General features: G+C 38.9%; 2 protein-coding genes across 2 annotated transcripts; both read right to left on the reverse strand.

Moving 5' to 3' along the window:
* Positions 1–242: 242 nt before the first annotated feature.
* LOC124300640 (uncharacterized) lies at positions 243–6,498 on the reverse strand. The gene is made up of 4 exons (XM_046754937.1): positions 6,475–6,498; positions 5,902–6,167; positions 3,986–4,486; positions 243–3,501 (listed from the first exon to the last, which is right to left on the reverse strand). The coding sequence occupies exons 3-4, from the start codon at positions 4,360–4,362 to the stop codon at positions 390–392; spliced, it is 3,489 nt and encodes a 1,162-aa protein (XP_046610893.1). The 5' UTR covers positions 4,363–4,486; positions 5,902–6,167; positions 6,475–6,498; the 3' UTR covers positions 243–389.
* A 31-nt stretch (positions 6,499–6,529) lies between these two features.
* On the reverse strand, positions 6,530–20,080 carry LOC124299600 (uncharacterized). The gene is made up of 2 exons (XM_046752867.1): positions 17,533–20,080; positions 6,530–6,677 (listed from the first exon to the last, which is right to left on the reverse strand). Exons 1-2 carry the CDS (start codon positions 19,614–19,616, stop codon positions 6,530–6,532), a joined length of 2,232 nt encoding a protein of 743 aa, XP_046608823.1. The 5' UTR covers positions 19,617–20,080.
* Positions 20,081–20,290: the final 210 nt, after the last annotated feature.

A 20,290-nucleotide genomic window follows, 5' to 3' on the forward strand; every position in this document is an offset into this window, starting at 1 on the left:
CGCCATCTCTCTCCTGTTGATCCCACGCTCTTATCGCTGCGTTTTCTGAGTTCCTGAGGGTCCAATTAGGCAGGAAAGGGTCACACAAATCGAATCTGAGACCATAAATTTTGAGCTCGAAAAACGAAAAAAAAGCAAGATTAACCCCTTTCCATTTTTGGCGATAATTTTCGCGATTTTGAAAAGCTCTGAAATGAATCATTTCACTAGATAATTTCAATATTCAATTTCAGTGCCTCATTCATTCATATTTATTGTTGTAACAGGATAGAATAATCTATCGGTATACAAAAATAACATTACACCAGGAGGAGTCCTTCACGTTAACTTCTCAGGAGTCCTCTATTTGTAAATAAAATACAAGAGCGTGAAGAACACTTATCAAAACATTACTGAAGCTCACAGTAGACTGAAAAATGCAGACCGAAAAATACGAATGAACAGATGACTGCGTATATGAGACACAGAATACGTTCTCTGGAAACTGCTACACCGCTAATAGCACACGAAGGATTTCCACAAAGCACCGAGCGTCTTCCGCACTTGAGGACTTGCGATTCTCGTTGAGATTTTCTCGGATCACAGCATTGAATTGACTTAGTGTTCATAAAGTTTTGGTCCCTTGATGACACAAGTTCACAGATTCTTATAACTTCATTCAAGAGATTGTCTAAAATACACGTGACTTCTGGAATCACGTAGCAACTGGCCGAATTTACGCGGGTTGTCGAAGTAGCTTCATCGGAAAAAATTGTGCTGATCGATGCGTCGTCATTACTTAACTCGATGAAACAGTCATCTTCTTCATTTTCGCAAACCATTTCATCGTCCATCGAATTACAGGCCACACTGAAATGCTGCAAATTTTTCTCTAACAAAGTTTTGATACGAGATCCAGGAATAGAGTCTTGAACCTTTGTTGCAGTTTTCGACGGCATGTTAGAGTTTGAAAATGAACATTCTGACTTGGAATGGGTATCCGAATGTCTCGATCCCGTATTTGAGGCCTTTCCAGCAAAATGTAACGTTTCAAGGCGCTTGTTAGTTATAGATCTATTACTCACACTCAGTTGACTAGCTTCTTTCACGAGACAAGATGGTTTCGAAGGAATCCCCGCAGACAGAATAGATTTACCTTTTAGGGTGAAAAATTTCTCTAGATTGATGCCTTGTGGTTCCACAACTACTTTTTTATCAATGGCCACACCAGCCAATTTTGTTGCTATGTGTTGTTTATCTGACGACATTTTTGGGAACATTTGAAGCTTAGTAGGATTAACTAAGTGATGGTTATACGCCGTTTGTGATTTACCATTCGTTGTATTTTCCTTTGATACTTTTACGGTGTTCAAAGTTTTCTCCGAAACTTTTGTCACCGCTGAATCTTGAATACCAACTTCCGGTTTTTCTGTAACCATTATCGGCTCGCTTATTTTTCCCCGAATGGTCTTCGAATTAGCTACTTGATTCAACGGTCTATTACCGATGTCAGAACTGGAAGCTTCACTTGAGTTTGGAATATGATCTGGCATTGTACGATTGGCATTACATAAAGTTTCAACAATTGCTGGCGGATTTATATTGGTGGGAATACGTGTAAGAATATCATTAGTATTTTGAATAGTTAGAGAATATGAGTTTCTTTCACTATCAGGTGGCACATTTTCACTAAGAAAATCAATAGCGGCGTATAAATTTGCGGCTCTAATCGAAGCTAATCTGAAAGCTTCAATGATGTCATTCGATAATTCACATTCTAACAACTCATTTATCTCCGGCATAGCTATCTTCAGAGTGGTACTTGATGAACGGAGCGTAGATGGTGAAGTATATGATGCTGTAGAACATTCTACAGAAAGGCTTGTACTTTTCAAGGCATCGGACATAAAGTTGTCAGATATCGTCAGATCACCCAGGCACTCATCGGATTTCGAATTAATATCAAATTGTGTTGAATTTTCAATTTTGACAACTTTACTCAGACCTGCATCTTCTTTATCAGTACAGATGGCTTCAATTCTATTCAACTCAGTATTATCGTTTGTTTTTACGACCAAATCCTTCGCTGAAGTCATGGTGGCAACTTCCATGTAATGAAGATCACTCTCTGATTCAGATAATGTAGCAAGTTTACTAAAGAGCAGTCGTGAAAAATTTCTGTCGGAAGATGATATTCTGCTAACTATTTCATCGGAATTTCCTTGATTTATAAGGTTTGCATCTAAGGACCTCGTCACTGACAATTCTCTTTTAATTGAATCGTATCTGCATCGGTCCTTTGACTTATTTTCGGCTTTGCTTAGACGTTCATTGCTCACGCCATAATCGCTGAGAATTTTCTTAAGCATCTCAAAAGCCCTAACATGTCTCTTGGCAAATTTCTTCTTAGGTATTACATCACTATTTACTTCTATATTTTGATCTTCACGGAATCGTTGTATGCGGTTGTTTGAAAGTAGTCGAGTATTTTCTATGACATCGACCTGTTCTTTGGAACCATTCACAACTTTCTGAGAACCGTCAGACGTCAGTATGGAGTCTGAAATTTGATTTGAAATAATTTCTTCTGACATTTCGTAACTCGCGAGTGAGGTCGATGAGACTTGACAATATTTAGAGGACAAGCAACTCATTGAATTAGGCTCTTCACTCAAGTGTGTTCTACATCCTACACTTGATATTGAGGTTCTACTATAACCTTTCGTAACATCATTCGCATTAGTTTCGGTATAAGCCTTTGTCTTGATTTCTTCGATATTTATGTTTGAGTGTAATTCGAAATCCTTATTTGAGAGAGACGGCCTTCGTTCAGAACACAAAGTCTTGGACAAAGTATTGCAACCCTTTGCAATTGCTTCGCTGATTTTGACCTGACTTGACTGATGTTTGGACGATTCTTTAATTTTGTTGTCAATGCTAAATTGGGAGGGCTGTAATTTGGATCCTGTATTGGCCTCCTTTCTTACTTTCGAAGCTACAGGTTTAGAAGTACTCTCGTTTGTATCTTTCACATGGCCGTTACATCGAGTGACAACTGGGCCAGTATGGGTACTGGGGATTGAAGTTTCATGGTTTGAATACTTGATTAATTCCTCAAGCAGTTGAATAATATCCTTTGGTGAAGATGTTTTCTTAGGTAGTGGCAAATCTCGATTGACTGATGCCTTTAGTCCCGTTAATGGTACATAATCATTGGTGAGTTCCAATGGTATTTCGATATCTCTGACTCTTCCGATTTTGTTCGAGACTCGAGTCCATGTTTTGGATTTTGACCTTGGTTTCCTTGCCTTGATCTTGCTGACGTCAGCAGGTGGTTGAATATTACTTCTTTCCATCAACACCACCTCGGACTTTTCAGTTCCCAGCTCTCTTGTTGGGAAAGTTTTCATCTTAGCAAGTGAAGTTGTATTGTACGGTTTCATTACTGACTTCGTTACTACGTTTGCGGGATTTTTCACAGTACTGGGCATTGACGCAGCCGGCAACTGTAACTTTTTGTGTCTGCAACAAGAAAAACAAAATAACTTATGCATCAAAGCATACCAACGATTGCTAAAGACTGCCAGCCACGAGTATTTATCTGGAGCAAGTAAAAGGGCGTTTGGGGCGCGGAACCAACGGTAGTGTTGATTAAATCGGTAACAGTACGATACTTTTGTACCGATCAAACTTTCTGCCTCGTTCATTGGTCGTCTGTATCAAGCTTCAAATGGCTGAGTTCGTTTGGCACTCTTGCAATCTTTAGTTAATGGCCAAAGTACCCTGAGTGAGATTTTAAAACTGCGAGGATAAATCGCATTATAATTAACGATATATCCCCATCGCAGAGCTGAATCTCGATTAACGAAAGGGGTTAACTGAAGGAAACAGTATGAAATGTTGCACAGGAATGCATTCATATGATTCGTGAATTTAGGGTTTGAAATACTATATTTAAGGCGCGATGAAAACGTACTCTACGTATTTAGTCATATTTTGTGCGTACCTTGCATGTTCACTATTAGTGTACTTCTTTTTTTTTTGAGACGATAATGGCAGCGAATGAACTCTTTCGTTGTTCAAAGCATCGCTTATGCTCGACTGAACAATGCTGTTGCCACCATATTTTTTTATGGATAGCTTCTGATTTTTTAAAACAGTCTGCGGACTTACAATTGATCTAGAATTGTTCGTCGAGTTATTGACAGTGGAATTACGGAGTAGCATCTTACAGCGATTTATCGACTTCTTAGTACATGCAGAATTTGAAATAGGTAATTTCAAAGTCTCAAACGCTGTAACTGCTTCATAATTTCTGTGGTTTTGTAAACTTTGAACCGTATCTGCTATTGCGTTTCTGGATGTCGATTCGTATGGCTCCATCACTCTCTTGAGTTCTACATTACCAAGAGGTTCTACTATTCTGTTCAGTTGGGTTAGTCCGATTATCAGATCTTTTGAAGGACAAGTCTTGCTCAACTTGTTGACAGGGCTAGCAACGAAAGATCTGAAAATTGATACAAACCTTAAAATGCTCTGAACATGGATTTAGATTTTTGACGTATTCACTGCATGGTATTAGTAAAATTATACATTTGAGTATGTTTTTCCAATGTATTGTGCGTGAAAACGACGTCGATTATTAGAAGAATTATATGTAAAATAGCGATTTAATGATTTGATGTCCAGATGAACCAGCGTTATCGAAAGACGTGATTTACTCTGTTCTAGTTTTGGTTCGATCTATAGTTTTGTTCCAAAATACCTTGCTCTTTGAGTAGAATGGGATATCTACAAGAAATAATATTGAAAAGAAACCGATTTGAATATAGTTGCTTTTAATGCTTAGTACGTATATGCTCATCGGTTGGCGAGTTACAAAATTCAGAAGTAACGAACAAAATTTTCCAATGTGAAATCAATGGAAACGGCAGATTGAAATGTGGAACCTCTAATTATTCGCAATTGTAATTTCGAAAAAAAATGTCAATTTTTTTGAATCACTCTAGTGCAGATGAGATGGATTTTAGAAACACCCAACAATAATTAATCAATCCGAAAATTAGCATCGGTGATAATGATATCAAGTATTAAGAACTATGACAGTATTACCAGTAAGTTCGATCTGCCAAAGCCAAGTAGCACCTCGCAGATCCACGACTAGGTGAAAGGGAAAGGCATAATAAAAATGACCAAAGTATTCCTTTGTTTATGGGGTATGGGGGATTGGAACTTTGTTCGTAATCGAACAATTTTTGTAACATATTTTAGCTGGGTTATCTGGTCTGCACGATCGCTATTTTTATTGTATAGCACTGCAGGTATATTTGAGGGATGGAATTTCTGTTTTTAATGGAAAAGAATCGTACGTATCATTGCTGAACTCGTTGTCAGCTGAATTATACAGATAGGAAACAGTCAAACTCAACGGATTGAGCGTCCGACTGCACATGCGCGAGCGTCGTCGGATTTTCGTGCAGGTTGGCCAACTAAAGCTACAGATGTCAAATATGGCTTATGGAGGTTATGGAAGCAACGCGAATGTTTTTCAGCTAAGTAAATCTCAAATAGTTGACGTAGTGATCCGAGCAGGCTAGGCCAACTTTTACTGTGAACTGTGTCATAACTGACTGCTGCGAGTCAACGCGATAGAGTAATTTCAATTCGGCACTTAACGAGAGTTTGATATCTGATGCTTCACTACGAGTAAGTTGGCTTTCCTGACTTGCAGCCAAAAATCTTGACAGGATACGATCTCGTCGACCAATAAAATTCAATTATTTTTAATTTAACTCGATAAGTTTCGCCGTTTCCTATCTGTGCATCCTTAGAAGACTCCACTAGATCCACCATCTCGTATACTCATCCCTTATATATGGGTGTTTAATAGAACGTGGGTACGTAAAGCCTTTTGCAACTAACCTGTCTGTTTTGCTGAAATTTGTCACACTCTTGGGCGAGTGGTTTGCTGCAGCTGTCGATTTTTCTTCCACTCTTCTTCCATTTAGCTTGGGTAGAATTTGCTCGGTTAAGGTGAGAATATTTGCGATTAAATATTTTACGTGATTGGCTTCATTTGAATTCGCACTTTGTAGTTGTTTAGCAAGTAAGAAATATTCCTGGTTCAATTTCTTTGATTGGCATTCACGGCACAGATCCGTGGAACATTTTTCTGTGGTAAAGAAATGCTAGAATAAGAACAGTTGAAAGGTGAATCCAATTCATCGACGAATCAAATACTTAAACGCAGCCCCCTGACACACGCTGCTAAAAGTAGTTCGCAAAATGTCCCTCGATTCTGCCGCCAATTTCCACCACTAGTGGCGCTAGTAGTTGTCAGACAAGCTTGCGCGCGGTCAGCGAGGGTGGCGAGCGTGTCAGAAGTCAACTAGCGCCACGTAGAGGAACTAAAAAACTGGGACAAAACGCGTACAATTTTTTAGTATACGAGCAGTGGTGAGTGTCAGGGGGCTGCTTAAACGTATTACTGGTTACATAAACGGAAGTTACGAGTCGATTTAACCGCAGAATAACGAATGAATTAATACTGCTAAAAATGCTTCTCGCCTAAGTTTGCCAGCGCCAGTTTTTGCCTTCCCACAGAATTTTTTAAGTTCTGTACCGGAATTTTCAATAGTTTGTTGACAGTGTTAATAGCTTCACTGCTTTCCCCATTCTTCCGAATATAATTTCTGCATCTGTAACAATGACACGACCACTACGTCAGGGCACAGATATAAAACACAACAAGAAATAGTACAAATAGCTTTCGTTTCGCTATGGGTGGCCTTCGCACACAAATCAATTTAAATAAGAGGTCTTTTGGTAATAGATACCCATAACTTTTTTCACAAGGATCAGTCAATTGAGTTTTGAAATAAAAAATCGAATGCATATAATGTCATTTCTTACCCCTGGGAAAAGATGTAGGATGTTAGGGTTAGGTTATGAATAGCTGGGCAAATGTTTTTCTGACTTATGAAACACTTCTGAACGGACAGTTGTAAAATCCCAAGACAGGGGTAGTTGGTCCCTCACCAGGGATACCCATTAGACTATATGGAACGCGAGATAATTAAACTAAAATTTTACACTTTTGATTGCATTGCTTTTGCTAAGTATATGAAAAAATTAGTAGAATATCAACTTTTGGTCATTGCAGTGTTTTTGTTATGTTTTATCTTCATTTCAACATTTTCACAGACATTTTGGATACACAGTTTTTTAACAACATCTCATCAAAAATTGCGTTGGGGCACGGTGACATTGTGTGATAGTCTCGATCGAAAAAGAAGATGCGTCTCCTAGGATTGAAGACTCAACATCCAGTCAGAGATTTGAAACGCGGTGCTAGCACCAGAATTTGAGGGTAAAAACTGAACATTCTGGCGATAATATTTATAAGAAAACTTCATTATTTTATGCGTGTGAAGTTCGACAGACAAATATTGCGGATTTCTTTAGATAACTTTTTCAAATTTTTTTCGTAAAAACTTCCAAATACCACTAAAATTCACCGACTTCCTATTGTAGACTCTACATTTTAATCTCGAGGTCCATTGTATTATATTGTTGCACTTTGGAAAATTTCTCTGTAAGTCTATGTAAATATTCAACTTGAAGTCTATTCCTGTTTCATTCAAAAGTATATCTCTGAAAATCTCTGTACATTTTTGTACAGTTTGCGTGATTTGTATGGAAATTCCTGTAAACTTTTCATCGTAATGCAAACCGTATGAGCATAGGAAAACGTTGACGAAATACCCTTTTGAAAATTGCCTTCTGATTCATCGAGCGAATTTTTTTAGTCAATATCCAATTGTGTCGGGAAAGTATTACAAGTTCTCGGAAATTTTAAGAGTAATGTAAAAAATGCAGATAACCTGGGAGAAATTTGGCAGAGAAATGCAGAGTATTTTAGTTACGGATAGTCCGTCAGTATGTAAATTTCGTTCAAGAATTTGCAGTGACTAAAGGCTGACGCCGACTAGACCGCGGCGGACGGCGGCGGACGGCGGCGAAATTTTCGCTCATACAGTTATCCATATAGGTGTTCACACTAGACGGCGGCGGACCGCGGCGGACCGCGGTGGACCGCGGCAATTTTTCGCGAGTTCCAGGTTGGGAATATTTCGGCGGTGCGCCGCGCATCGCCGCGCATCGCCGTCGTCTAGTGTGAACACCCGACCGATGCCGAAATTCATCCCAAGTATAAAAATAGGGAAACCTGCGTTACTTTGATGTAAATGGTTATGGTTTACAAGGATTCTTTTCATTCTCTCCGCTGTTCTTGCGAAAAATAAATGTATTCATTTTTACATCTTAAATAAATCCTACGGATATTAAATAAATGTTACGCAAGTAATTACTTCATTTTTAAAGAAATTTAAGTAAATGTGAGTTTTAGAACAACAAGTTATGATCAACGGATTATTTTGTGTAAAAAATTTATTTTTTTCTCATTGTTCGGGTATGATGCTGATTTCATGAAGACTGTTTTTTATTTTGCGTATTAATTTTTATACATAAGAAATGAGAGAGTATATTTCGAGCTAAAATTTATTTCATTTTTACTATACATATATTATATGTATAATAGGGTGTTTCAAAATAAAAAAATTTACGATTTTCCAACGAGCCACACCCGAAATAGTTTAGGTAGAAACAAAAATTCTGGCGAAAGATGAGCATTGTCGGTTGATTTTTAATCCTTTTTTCCTTTTTATCGAATTTATGATGGACAATTGTTAGTAATTTTTTTTCGTGTTAAACACTTCTTCATCTGAGCTATCCATAATGAGTAATCAAGAAGTAGTGGCAAATATGCATGATTATTTATTGTGTGCCCATGACGACTGAGACAAATCGTGGTCATCAGATAATTGATAAATATCTCTTTTTCGTAGAAACAGTATCGGCGGGTGGTCACGCGACTATAGTGGGCGCATCTCACGGTAACTGCGCTGCGGTCCGCCGCGGTCCGCCGCGGTGCAGTGGGTGTCAGCCTTAACTTTTGAAATGTCCTACCATTTCCGAACACCTCCAACCATCCTATTTACCTATATTACTAGATTAGCTATTATATAAAAAGAGAAGAATTATTCACTTCGAAATGGGATTCTATTCGACGCGCGCTCGATGTATTCCATAACATTAGTATTCATAATTATTTCAACAACTTTTCATTTGCTCTCTCGATCTTGAATTTTCGTAGGCATATAACCAAAACGCTGTTCTAGCTAGTCGAGAGTGAAGTATCTACGTTGGGTAGAGAAGCAAAATTGTTTTTCGAAAAGTATTCGGATGGAAAAAAATTCAGAGTAACTGTAATACATCACGGATGCGCTAATTTTGAACGAGATGAAATGGATGCTTCGTATATGAGATAGTATTTAACGCTGCGTAGTGATTTAAAGACCTAAAAAGGTGATAGGAAGAGAAAGAACGAAGCTTCTTAACACTTCGAGTGTATTTTAACACACATTTGAAAGATACGAGCAAAATTTTTCATCATCCAACTGTCGCAGAACGGCAGCGTTATCGGCTGACCCGTTGAGTAAAGGATATATCTTCAGTCAACGGCTGACCATCGAAGGGCCTGGCCGCTTGAGTCTGGAATCGGCAGGACAGATAAAGTGTGTATTTCTTGTATGAAATGTGAACACTAGAATCATTATACATCATATCATATCATCATACATCATACATCATACATCGTACATCATACATCATACATCATACATCATACATCATCATACCTAGTATTACAGTTCGAAACCAAAGTTTGAATTTTCGGATGTTCGGAAAGTGACGTCACCAATCTAAAATCGGCTAGCCGAGTTCCTCAGTCTGGTAACAACCGCGCAGTAGAGCGGACGGTTGAGAGTCGCGCTCCGCAAACTTCGAGTACCGGGTTCTCGACCTCCCGGATCCCGCGCTTCGGGTCCGCTACGCGGTGAAACTCGACTTCCAGGATAAGCGCTCCGTGGTTCCTGGTTCATGTTTACAATAAATTATTTCAATTCGTTTTTCGCGCAAGCTGAAATTCAGTAGCTGTCAGTCCGCTAATAAAATTTCTCGACTTCCAGGGTTAGCGCTGCGTGGTTCCTGGTTCATGTTTACAATAAATTATTTCGATTCGTTTTTCGCGCACGCCCAAATTCAGTAGCTGTCGGTGCGCTAATAAAATTTCTCGACTTCCAGGATAAGCGCTCCGTGGTTCCTGGTTCATGTTTACAATAAATTATTTCAATTCGTTTTTCGCGCAAGCTGAAATTCAGTAGCTGTCAGTCCGCTAATAAAATTTCTCGACTTCCAGGATAACCGCTCCGTGGTTCCTGGTTCATGTTTACAATAAATTATTTCAATTCGTTTTTCGCGCAACCCCAAATTCGGTAGCTGTCAGTCCGCTAATAAAATTTCTCGACTTCCAGGATAAGCGCTCCGTGGTTCCTGGTTCATGTTTACAATAAATTATTTCAATTCGTTTTTCGCGCAAGCTGAAATTCAGTAGCTGTCAGTGCGCTAATAAAATTTCTCGACTTCCAGGGTAAGCGCTCCGTGGTTCCTGGTTCATGTTTACAATAAATTATTTCAATTCGTTTTTCGCGCAACCCCAAATTCGGTAGCTGTCAGTCCGCTAATAAAATTTCTCGACTTCCAGGATAAGCGCTCCGTGGTTCCTGGTTCATGTTTACAATAAATTATTTCAATTCGTTTTTCGCGCAAGCTGAAATTCAGTAGCTGTCAGTCCGCTAATAAAATTTCTCGACTTCCAGGGTTAGCGCTGCGTGGTTCCTGGTTCATGTTTACAATAAATTATTTCAATTCGTTTTTCGCGCAAGCTGAAATTCAGTAGCTGTCGGTGCGCTAATAAAATTTCTCGACTTCCAGGGTAAGCGCTCCGTGGTTCCTGGTTCATGTTTACAATAAATTATTTCAATTCGTTTTTCGCGCAACCCCAAATTCGGTAGCTGTCAGTCCGCTAATAAAATTTCTCGACTTCCAGGATAAGCGCTCCGTGGTTCCTGGTTCATGTTTACAATAAATTATTTCAATTCGTTTTTCGCGCACGCCCAAATTCAGTAGCTGTCGGTGCGCTAATAAAATTTCTCGACTTCCAGGATAACCGCTCCGTGGTTCCTGGTTCATGTTTACAATAAATTATTTCAATTCGTTTTTCGCGCAAGCTGAAATTCAGTAGCTGTCGGTGCGCTAATAAAATTTCTCGACTTCCAGGGTAAGCGCTCCGTGGTTCCTGGTTCATGTTTACAATAAATTATTTCAATATGTTTTTCGCGCAAGCTGAAATTCAGTAGCTGTCGGTCCGCTAATAAAATTTCTCGACTTCCAGGATAAGCGCTCCGTGGTTCCTGGTTCATGTCTACAATAAATTATTTCAATTCGTTTTCCGCGCACGCCCAAATTCAGTAGCTGTCGGTGCGCTAATAAAATTTCTATAACTTTACAATCTTCTCATAATCTTTTTGGTAAAATATGTCGTTAAAAAAATTATATCAAACCTTACACATTATTTTTGATTTGTTCTCACGCTGAAAATATTTATTAGTATTCGAGGTATAACTCGAGGTGGTTGGCGGTTTTCGTTGGAGGTAGTTAGGGGTGGTTGCGGGTAATCTCGGTGATTTAGGAGGAGGGGGACGAGGATTTGTGCTCGGTGAGTAAAACACTTTTATAATATTTCATGGCAATTGTAATTATATTTTATCTGAAATTTTTCAAACTTCTCATGTTTACATTGAATTATTCCAATTCATTTTTTGCGCAAGCACAAATTCAGTAGCTATGAATAAGCTTATACAATTTATTATATCATTAATTAATTGATTAATATTCCTATAATATTTAATGGCAATTGTAATTATATTTCGTCTGGAATATTACAAACTTGTCACGTTTACAATAAATTTTTTCAATTCATTTTTCGTGCAAGCACATATTTAGTAGCTATGAATTATCTTATACAATTTATTATATTATTAATTAATTATTCAATCAATAACTCAATTATATTAATCCTTACACAAAATTTTCGATGTGTTCTTATACTGAAAATATTTATTACTATTCAAGGTATAACCTGAGGTGGTTGAAGGTGGTCGGAGGTGGACGAGGAGGAGGACGAGGAGGGCGAGGATTTGTGCTGGGTGAGTAAAACACTTTTATAATATTTGATGGCAATTGTAATTATATTTCATCTGAAATATTACAAACTTGTCACGTTTACAATGAATTATTTCAATTCATTTTTCGTGCAAGCACATATTCAGTAGCTATGAATAATCTTGTACAATTTATTATATTATTAATTAATTGATCAATTACATTAATCCTTACACAATATTTTTGATGTGTTCCTATACTAAAAATATTCATTACTATTCCAGGTATCACCCGAGGTGGTCGGAGGTGGACGAGGAGGAGGACGAGCTGGACGAGGAGGTGGCGGGGTGGGTCGTGGGAGAGGACCTCTCCTCTCCTCAGAGGAGGGGAGGGGGAGGGCCAGGGAAGTGGGAGAGGTGGGCGGGGAGGGGGAAGGGACGGGAAGGGAAGGGAAAGGAAGGGGAGGGGCGGGGAGGGGTGGGGAGGGTTGCGGGGCGCGGGGAGCGGGGAGGGAGGGAGGGAGGGAGGGAGGGAGGGAGGGAGGGCGGGCGGGTGGGTGGGCGGGAGGGAGGTAGAGAGTGGAGAACGGATGTCGATGCGAGCCAGTTAGAGTCAGTAGAGCAGTACACCCCCCCCCCCCCCCCGCCCCACGCCCTCCCTCCCTCCCTCCCACCCTCCCTCCCTCCCTCCCTCCCTCCCCCCCGCCCCGCCCCTCCTCACCCCTCCCCATCCCTTCCCGTCCCTTCCCCCTCCCCGCCCACCTCTCCCACTTCCCTGCCCCTCCCACTCCCCTCCTCTGAGGAGAGGAGAGGTCCTCTCCCACGACCCACCCCGCCTCCTCCTCGTCCTCCTCCTGGTCCACCTCGTCCTCCTCCAACCACCTCCAACCACCGCCAACCACCTCGGGTTATACCTGGAATAGTAATGAATATTTTCAGTATGAGAACACATCAAAAATATTGTATAAGGATTAATATAATTAATTAATTAATTAATAATATAATAAATTGTATAAGATTAATCATAGCTACTGAATATGTGCTTGCACGAGAAATGTATTGAAATAATTTATTGTAAACATGACAAGTTTGTAATATTTCAGATGAAATATAATTACAATTGCCGTTAAATATTATAAGAATATTAATTAATTAATTAATAATATAATAAATTGTATAAGCTTATTCATAGCTACTGAATATGTGCTTGCGCGAAAAATGAATTGAAATAATTTTATGTAACCATGACTAGTTTGAAATATTTTAGATAAAATATAATTACAATTGCCATCAAATATTATAAAAGTGTTTTACTCACCGAGCACAAATCCTCGTCCTCCTCGTCCTCCTCCTCGTCCAACTCCGAACACCTTCAACCACCGCCAATCACCTACAACAACCACCGATATCCACCACAGGTATACCTGCCATAATAATAAAGATTTTCAGTATAAGAACACATCAAAAATATTGTGTAAGAATTAATATAATTAATTAATTAATTGATAGTAGAATAAATTTAACTACCGCATTTATAGCTACTGAATTTGTGCTTGCGCGAAGAATGAATTGAAATAATTTATTGTAAAGATGACAAGTTTGAAAAAGATTAGATGAAATATAATTACAATTGCTATCGAATATTATAAAAACGTTAAACTCACCGAGCACAAATCCTCGTCCCCCTCCTCCGGAATCACCTTGATTACCCGCAACCACCCCTAACCTCCCCCAACGACCACCGCCAACCACCTCGAGTTATACCTCGAATACTAATAAACATTTACAGCGTGAGAACAAATCAAAGATAATGTGTAAGGTTTAATATAATTTTTTTATCGACATATTTTACCAAAAAGATTATGAGAAGATTATAAAGTTATAAAAATTTTATTAGCGTGCTGACAGCTACTGAATTTCGGCTTGCGCGAAAAACGAATTGAAATAATTTATTGTAAACATGAACCAGGAACCACGGAGCGCTTATCCTGGAAGTCGAGAAATTTTATTAGCGGACTGACAGCTACTGAATTTCAGCTTGCGCGAAAAACGAATTGAAATAATTTATTGTAAACATGAACCAGGAACCACGGAGCGCTTATCCTGGAAGTCGAGAAATTTTGTTAGCGGACTGACAGCTACTGAATTTCGGCTTGCGCGAAAAACGAATTGAAATAATTTATTGTAAACATGAACCAGGAACCACGGAGCGCTTATCCTGGAAGTCGAGAAATTTTATTAGCGGACTGACAGCTACTGAATATGGGCGTTCGCGAAAAACGAATTGAAATAATTTATTGTAAACATGAACCAGGAACCACGGAGCGGTTATCCTGGAAGTCGAGAAATTTTATTAGCGGACTGACAGCTACTGAATATGGGCGTTCGCGAAAAACGAATTGAAATAATTTATTGTAAACATGAACCAGGAACCACGGAGCGCTTATCCTGGCAGTCGAGAAAATTTATTAGCGGACCGACAGCTACTGAATTTCGGCTTGCGCGAAAAACGAATTGAAATAATTTATTGTAAACATGAACCAGGAACCACGGAGCGCTTATCCTGGAAGTCGAGAAATTTTATTAGCGGACTGACAGCTACTGAATATGGGCGTTCGCGAAAAACGAATTGAAATAATTTATTGTAAACATGAACCAGGAACCACGGAGCGGTTATCCTGGAAGTCGAGAAATTTTATTAGCGCACCGACAGCTACTGAATTTGGGCGTGCGCGAAAAACGAATCGAAATAATTTATTGTAAACATGAACCAGGAACCACGCAGCGCTAACCCTGGAAGTCGAGAAATTTTATTAGCGGACTGACAGCTACTGAATTTCAGCTTGCGCGAAAAACGAATTGAAATAATTTATTGTAAACATGAACCAGGAACCACGGAGCGCTTATCCTGGAAGTCGAGTTTCACCGCGTAGCGGACCCGAAGCGCGGGATCCGGGAGGTTGAGAACCCGGTACTCGAAGTTTGCGGAGCGCGACTCTCAACCGTCCGCTCTACTGCGCGGTTGTTACCAGACTGAGGAACTCGGCTAGCCGATTTTAGATTGGTGACGTCACTTTCCGAACATCCGAAAATTCAAACTTTGGTTTCGAACTGTAATACTAGGTATGATGATGTATGATGTATGATGTATGATGTATGATGTATGATGTACGATGTATGATGTATGATGTATGATGTATGATGTACGATGTATGATGTATGATGTATGATGATATGATATGATGTATAATGATTCTAGTGTTCACATTTCATACAAGAAATACACACTTTATCTGTCCTGCCGATTCCAGACTCAAGCGGCCAGGCCCTTCGATGGTCAGCCGTTGACTGAAGATATATCCTTTACTCAACGGGTCAGCCGATAACGCTGCCGTTCTGCGACAGTTGGATGATGAAAAATATTGCTCGTATCTTTCAAATGTGTGTTAAAATACACTCGAAGTGTTAAGAAGCTTCGTTCTTTCTCTTCCTATCACCTTTTTAGGTCTTTAAATCACTACGCAGCGTTAAATACTATCTCATATACGAAGCATCCATTTCATCTCGTTCAAAATTAGCGCATCCGTGATGTATTACAGTTACTCTGAATTTTTTTCCATCCGAATACTTTTCGAAAAACAATTTTGCTTCTCTACCCAACGTAGATACTTCACTCTCGACTAGCTAGAACAGCGTTTTGGTTATATGCCTACGAAAATTCAAGATCGAGAGAGCAAATGAAAAGTTGTTGAAATAATTATGAATACTAATGTTATGGAATACATCGAGCGCGCGTCGAATAGAATCCCATTTCGAAGTGAATAATTCTTCTCTTTTTATATAATAGCTAATCTAGTAATATAGGTAAATAGGATGGTTGGAGGTGTTCGGAAATGGTAGGACATTTCAAAAGTTAAGGCTGACACCCACTGCACCGCGGCGGACCGCGGCGGACCGCGGCGCAGTTACCGTGAGATGCGCCCACTATAGTCGCGTGACCACCCGCCGATACTGTTTCTACGAAAAAGAGATATTTATCAATTATCTGATGACCACGATTTGTCTCAGTCGTCATGGGCACACAATAAATAATCATGCATATTTGCCACTACTTCTTGATTACTCATTATGGATAGCTCAGATGAAGAAGTGTTTAACACGAAAAAAAATTACTAACAATTGGCCATCATAAATTCGATAAAAAGGAAAAAAGGATTAAAAATCAACCGACAATGCTCATCTTTCGCCAGAATTTTTGTTTCTACCTAAACTATTTCGGGTGTGGCTCGTTGGAAAATCGTAAATTTTTTTATTTTGAAACACCCTATTATACATATAATATATGTATAGTAAAAATGAAATAAATTTTAGCTCAAAATATACTCTCTCATTTCTTATGCATAAAAATTAATACGCAAAATAAAAAACAGTCTTCATGAAATCAGCATCATACCCGAACAATGAGAAAAAAATAAATTTTTTACACAAAATAATCCGTTCATCATAACTTGTTGTTCTAAAACTCACATTTACTTAAATTTCTTTAAAAATGAATTAATTACTTGCGTAACATTTATTTAATATCCGTAGGATTTATTTAAGATGTAAAAATGAATACATTTATTTTTCGCAAGAACAGCGGAGAGAATGAAAAGAATCCTTGTAAACCATAACCATTTACCTCAAAGTAACGCAGGTTTCCCTATTTTTATACTTGGGATGAATTTCGGCATCGGTCGGGTGTTCACACTAGACGACGGCGATGCGCGGCGATGCGCGGCGCACCGCCGAAATATTCCCAACCTGGAACTCGCGAAAAATTGCCGCGGTCCACCGCGGTCCGCCGCGGTCCGCCGCCGTCTAGTGTGAACACCTATATGGATAACTGTATGAGCGAAAATTTCGCCGCCGTCCGCCGCCGTCCGCCGCGGTCTAGTCGGCGTCAGCCTTAATGGACAGTTGTGTGAAAAAGTACAGAATGTCAGAGAAAAATAACATAATTTTTGTAGTATGAATTTACTTTAACAAAGTTCAGAGCATTTAGAGATTTTTCGGCAAAAATCAGGGAATTTCGGAAATATTCTAGGAAACTTTTGCCGAGAAGCGCAGAGAAATTGGAATAATAATTTGCAGATCATTCGAGTCATACTTTGCCGAAAAATTTTACATTTTTGCCAAATATTCTAAACTTTTCTTAATTGCTTCAAATATTCTGAAAATCTCTGAAAATGTATGCACTTTTGTAAAGAAACATTACAAGAGTTTATTAAAAATCATTTTTGCCAATGAAATTGAGCGTTTTCTGTAGAGGTCATTCTCATACCCTTACTGTTAGCGATGACTACTTGTTAATGGGTTACTACAGACAGATAAAGCGATACACAGATGATATAAGACTTGCGGTTGTTACTGATTATGATTAATACGTAACCTGGTCAGTGCCTTGGCTAATGATTTTCCAGCATCCAAAGGCGTCAGACACGGAATCAGAACATTCTGATGTCGGTATTGTAGTCTTTCTATCATGTGATGGTTAGCCTCTACGATCATTTTGATTTTTGTCAAAGTATCAACCGCATTATTCAAGGCCGGGTCCGTCTTGATTTGTTGAGAAATGTGACCAGTTGATCGATTAACTTCCTCATTAAAGCTTCTGACGCTCAAAGAATCTGGTACCAGGCTTGAATTGCGAAAAACTAATTCGACTTTGTCTCGGCTTTCATCGTTGACTGCTTCTGGCAGACTTTTGGCTATCTTCACGATTTCCTGGTCTTCTACACAGAAGTTATCGCTCCCGCTGAAATTCCTCAATTCTGTAGCAGGTAATTTGGAAACGGGTGAAGAAATTATAGGGCTTTTATAATTTTCCGGCTGTTCAAAAAGTTTATAAGTATTGGTTGGACCAAAACTGATCTGATCCGAAGTTGCACAAGCACTGTAGGTCATTGTAAATCCTAAATTCTGACTGTTACTTTTCTGATTGGTTTTATGCGAGGATATTTTTTCTCTGCATTTCACACCAGACGATATTTTATCACAAAATAAAGAATTGATTATTTCTTCTTTCGAAACATCTCCAAAAACGATGTTCCCTGGTTCATTCTTACTCGTAGTTAACGCATTCTTCTGCGAATTTCTTATTTCACATGCCTCTGAATTATTTAATACACATTTTCTCATCTCTTGCTTGCTCTGTTCAGCTTCTTCTGATTCTTGCTTAAGCCGCTCTTCAACGGATGACTGAGACTTTAGACTCGCTTCCGGGAAATTGTTATTCAGTGTTCGACCTAATGTACTTGTGACTGAGTTGAGGTTGCAACAATTTCGCGTATCAAGATGATATCTCTGTGGGGTTTCCACCAAATTCATGTTCAAATTCTGATACTCGATTTCATGGGTTGGTTCCATTTGCTTCTTATTCTTTGAACTATCTTCCAGGACTAACTGTTCTGTTATGGATCTCGACGATGCTCCTTGTGTACCTGCACATCCACTAAAAACGTGAGAAGTAGGTGTTTTTTCGTCGCTTTCGTTCAATATTTTTGATGACGCAGCAACGGATTTATCTCCTAATGTAAAAAACGACAACTCTTTTCCACTGGGAATCAAGTTTGAGCATACAGGCCATATTTCGCCATCGAAATTAATGGTTTTTCGACACGGTGATGACGTCCTGCTCTTCCTAGCGGACAAAGGTGGACTGATTAGGGTACTTTGCCCGAATACTTCTTGGTCAAGATCCATCTGCGTTAGTGGTATGTCACGGGATTCCGTGTTGCACCTTGTAAAGCAATTAAACTCATCCGTTGTTCTGTTGTTGTTAAGGTACGTCTTGTCGATCATTTTTGGCTCAGGGTGAATACAGGCCTCAATTGGAAGTTCTTTTTCAGTCCAAATCTCAGCAGAGAACATTGAAATCTTAGAATTTGGAGATGGAGTTTTTTCAACATCGGAATATCCATTGCTATTTCTCCCACGGATTTCAGAAGCTTCGTTGCTCTTTTCACCCAGCATCATCATGTTCATTAATTTAGAATCATGCAAACTTTTACAATACTTCTGATTATCTGCTACGTAATTAGTACCATAATGGATATCCGGTGAACATTCTTTATATGGTAATCCTGCCGTAAATTCCTCTGAGACAGACCTTGCTTCTTTGGCATTAATGCTGTCAAACACTTCGGATAGTATCGTTTTGGTATAAAGGGAATCTTTTTCACTCGCAGAACAAACTTTTCTCGCAGCATCACTCCAAGACTGATTGCTGATCGCACAGGTTGAAGGGTCACCAGACCTGCTCTTTGCTTCCGTGTCATCTTTAGATACTATTTCCATCAACGAAGTGTCTAAAGCGAGTATTTCTTTTGATGAATCAAAGGGTAGGTTAGATGACATTTGGCCGTGCGGTGCATCACCTGCGGCAGCATTTTCAGAAGTATTGAGTAATCTTTGAGGTTGTTGAAAACGCGCTCGTGTGGCACGCACTGAGTTTAATTTACACTGTAAATTCATTACAAAGGATAATTTTTAAAGAGGTAACGCGTGTACAAAGAATACTTTTAACATTAACGACTATGTCATTTTTTGAAAATATGTCATAATTTTGTAACTGAAGTTCATCATGCGAGTGACGGATGCAGACCGAAACTGCAGGAACATTTGTTATTAAACAATTGAACTATGCGTTTGAATTCGTAGCTAATATTCTATGCGGTGAATGTCTTGGAACAGGATACCCTGATTTTTCCTTGATTACCACAAGGATCATTTTGATTCCTTCCTATATCCGAACATCTTTGAGTAGTTCCAGCTGGATTATGAATCGGTAAAATGATCTGAATAATTACTCAGGAAGGAAAAATCGATTTTTTATCTCGAGGAAAAAGAATGACAATTTTTTCAAAAAGGACATACACTTAATGAATAAATTTGCTATGGCAATTTTTCTGTGAACAGTTATGACCCACACACCACAATGATATTGTATGTATAAACATTACAGAAACACTACATTGTAATAATTTAACTGTTTCCATTTTTTATAGCCAGGTTTTCGTATTATTACAAAAGTAACGTAACGTACGTAGAGAAGAGTGACAATTGTAGTGATTTTCTAACGTTTTTTTCAATTTTGTTCTAACATATTTATACCATATATTTCATCCATCTATCCCGATTGAAAAAAC

The sequence above is a fragment of the Neodiprion virginianus genome, chromosome 3 (assembly GCF_021901495.1).
Source record: "Neodiprion virginianus isolate iyNeoVirg1 chromosome 3, iyNeoVirg1.1, whole genome shotgun sequence".
Taxonomy (NCBI): domain Eukaryota; kingdom Metazoa; phylum Arthropoda; class Insecta; order Hymenoptera; family Diprionidae; genus Neodiprion; species Neodiprion virginianus.

Excerpts from the sequence above, each read along its gene's own strand:
- LOC124300640 (XM_046754937.1), bottom strand. The coding sequence starts at position 4,362 with ATGGAGCCATACGAATCGACATCCAGAAACGCAATAGCAGATACGGTT. Across the intron at positions 3,502-3,985 it reads ACTAATAGTGAACATGCAAG|ACACAAAAAGTTACAGTTGC; the intron begins GTACGCACAAAA and ends TTCTTGTTGCAG.
- LOC124299600 (XM_046752867.1), bottom strand. The coding sequence starts at position 19,616 with ATGAATTTACAGTGTAAATTAAACTCAGTGCGTGCCACACGAGCGCGT. Across the intron at positions 6,678-17,532 it reads TTAGCCAAGGCACTGACCAG|ATGCAGAAATTATATTCGGA; the intron begins GTTACGTATTAA and ends TCATTGTTACAG.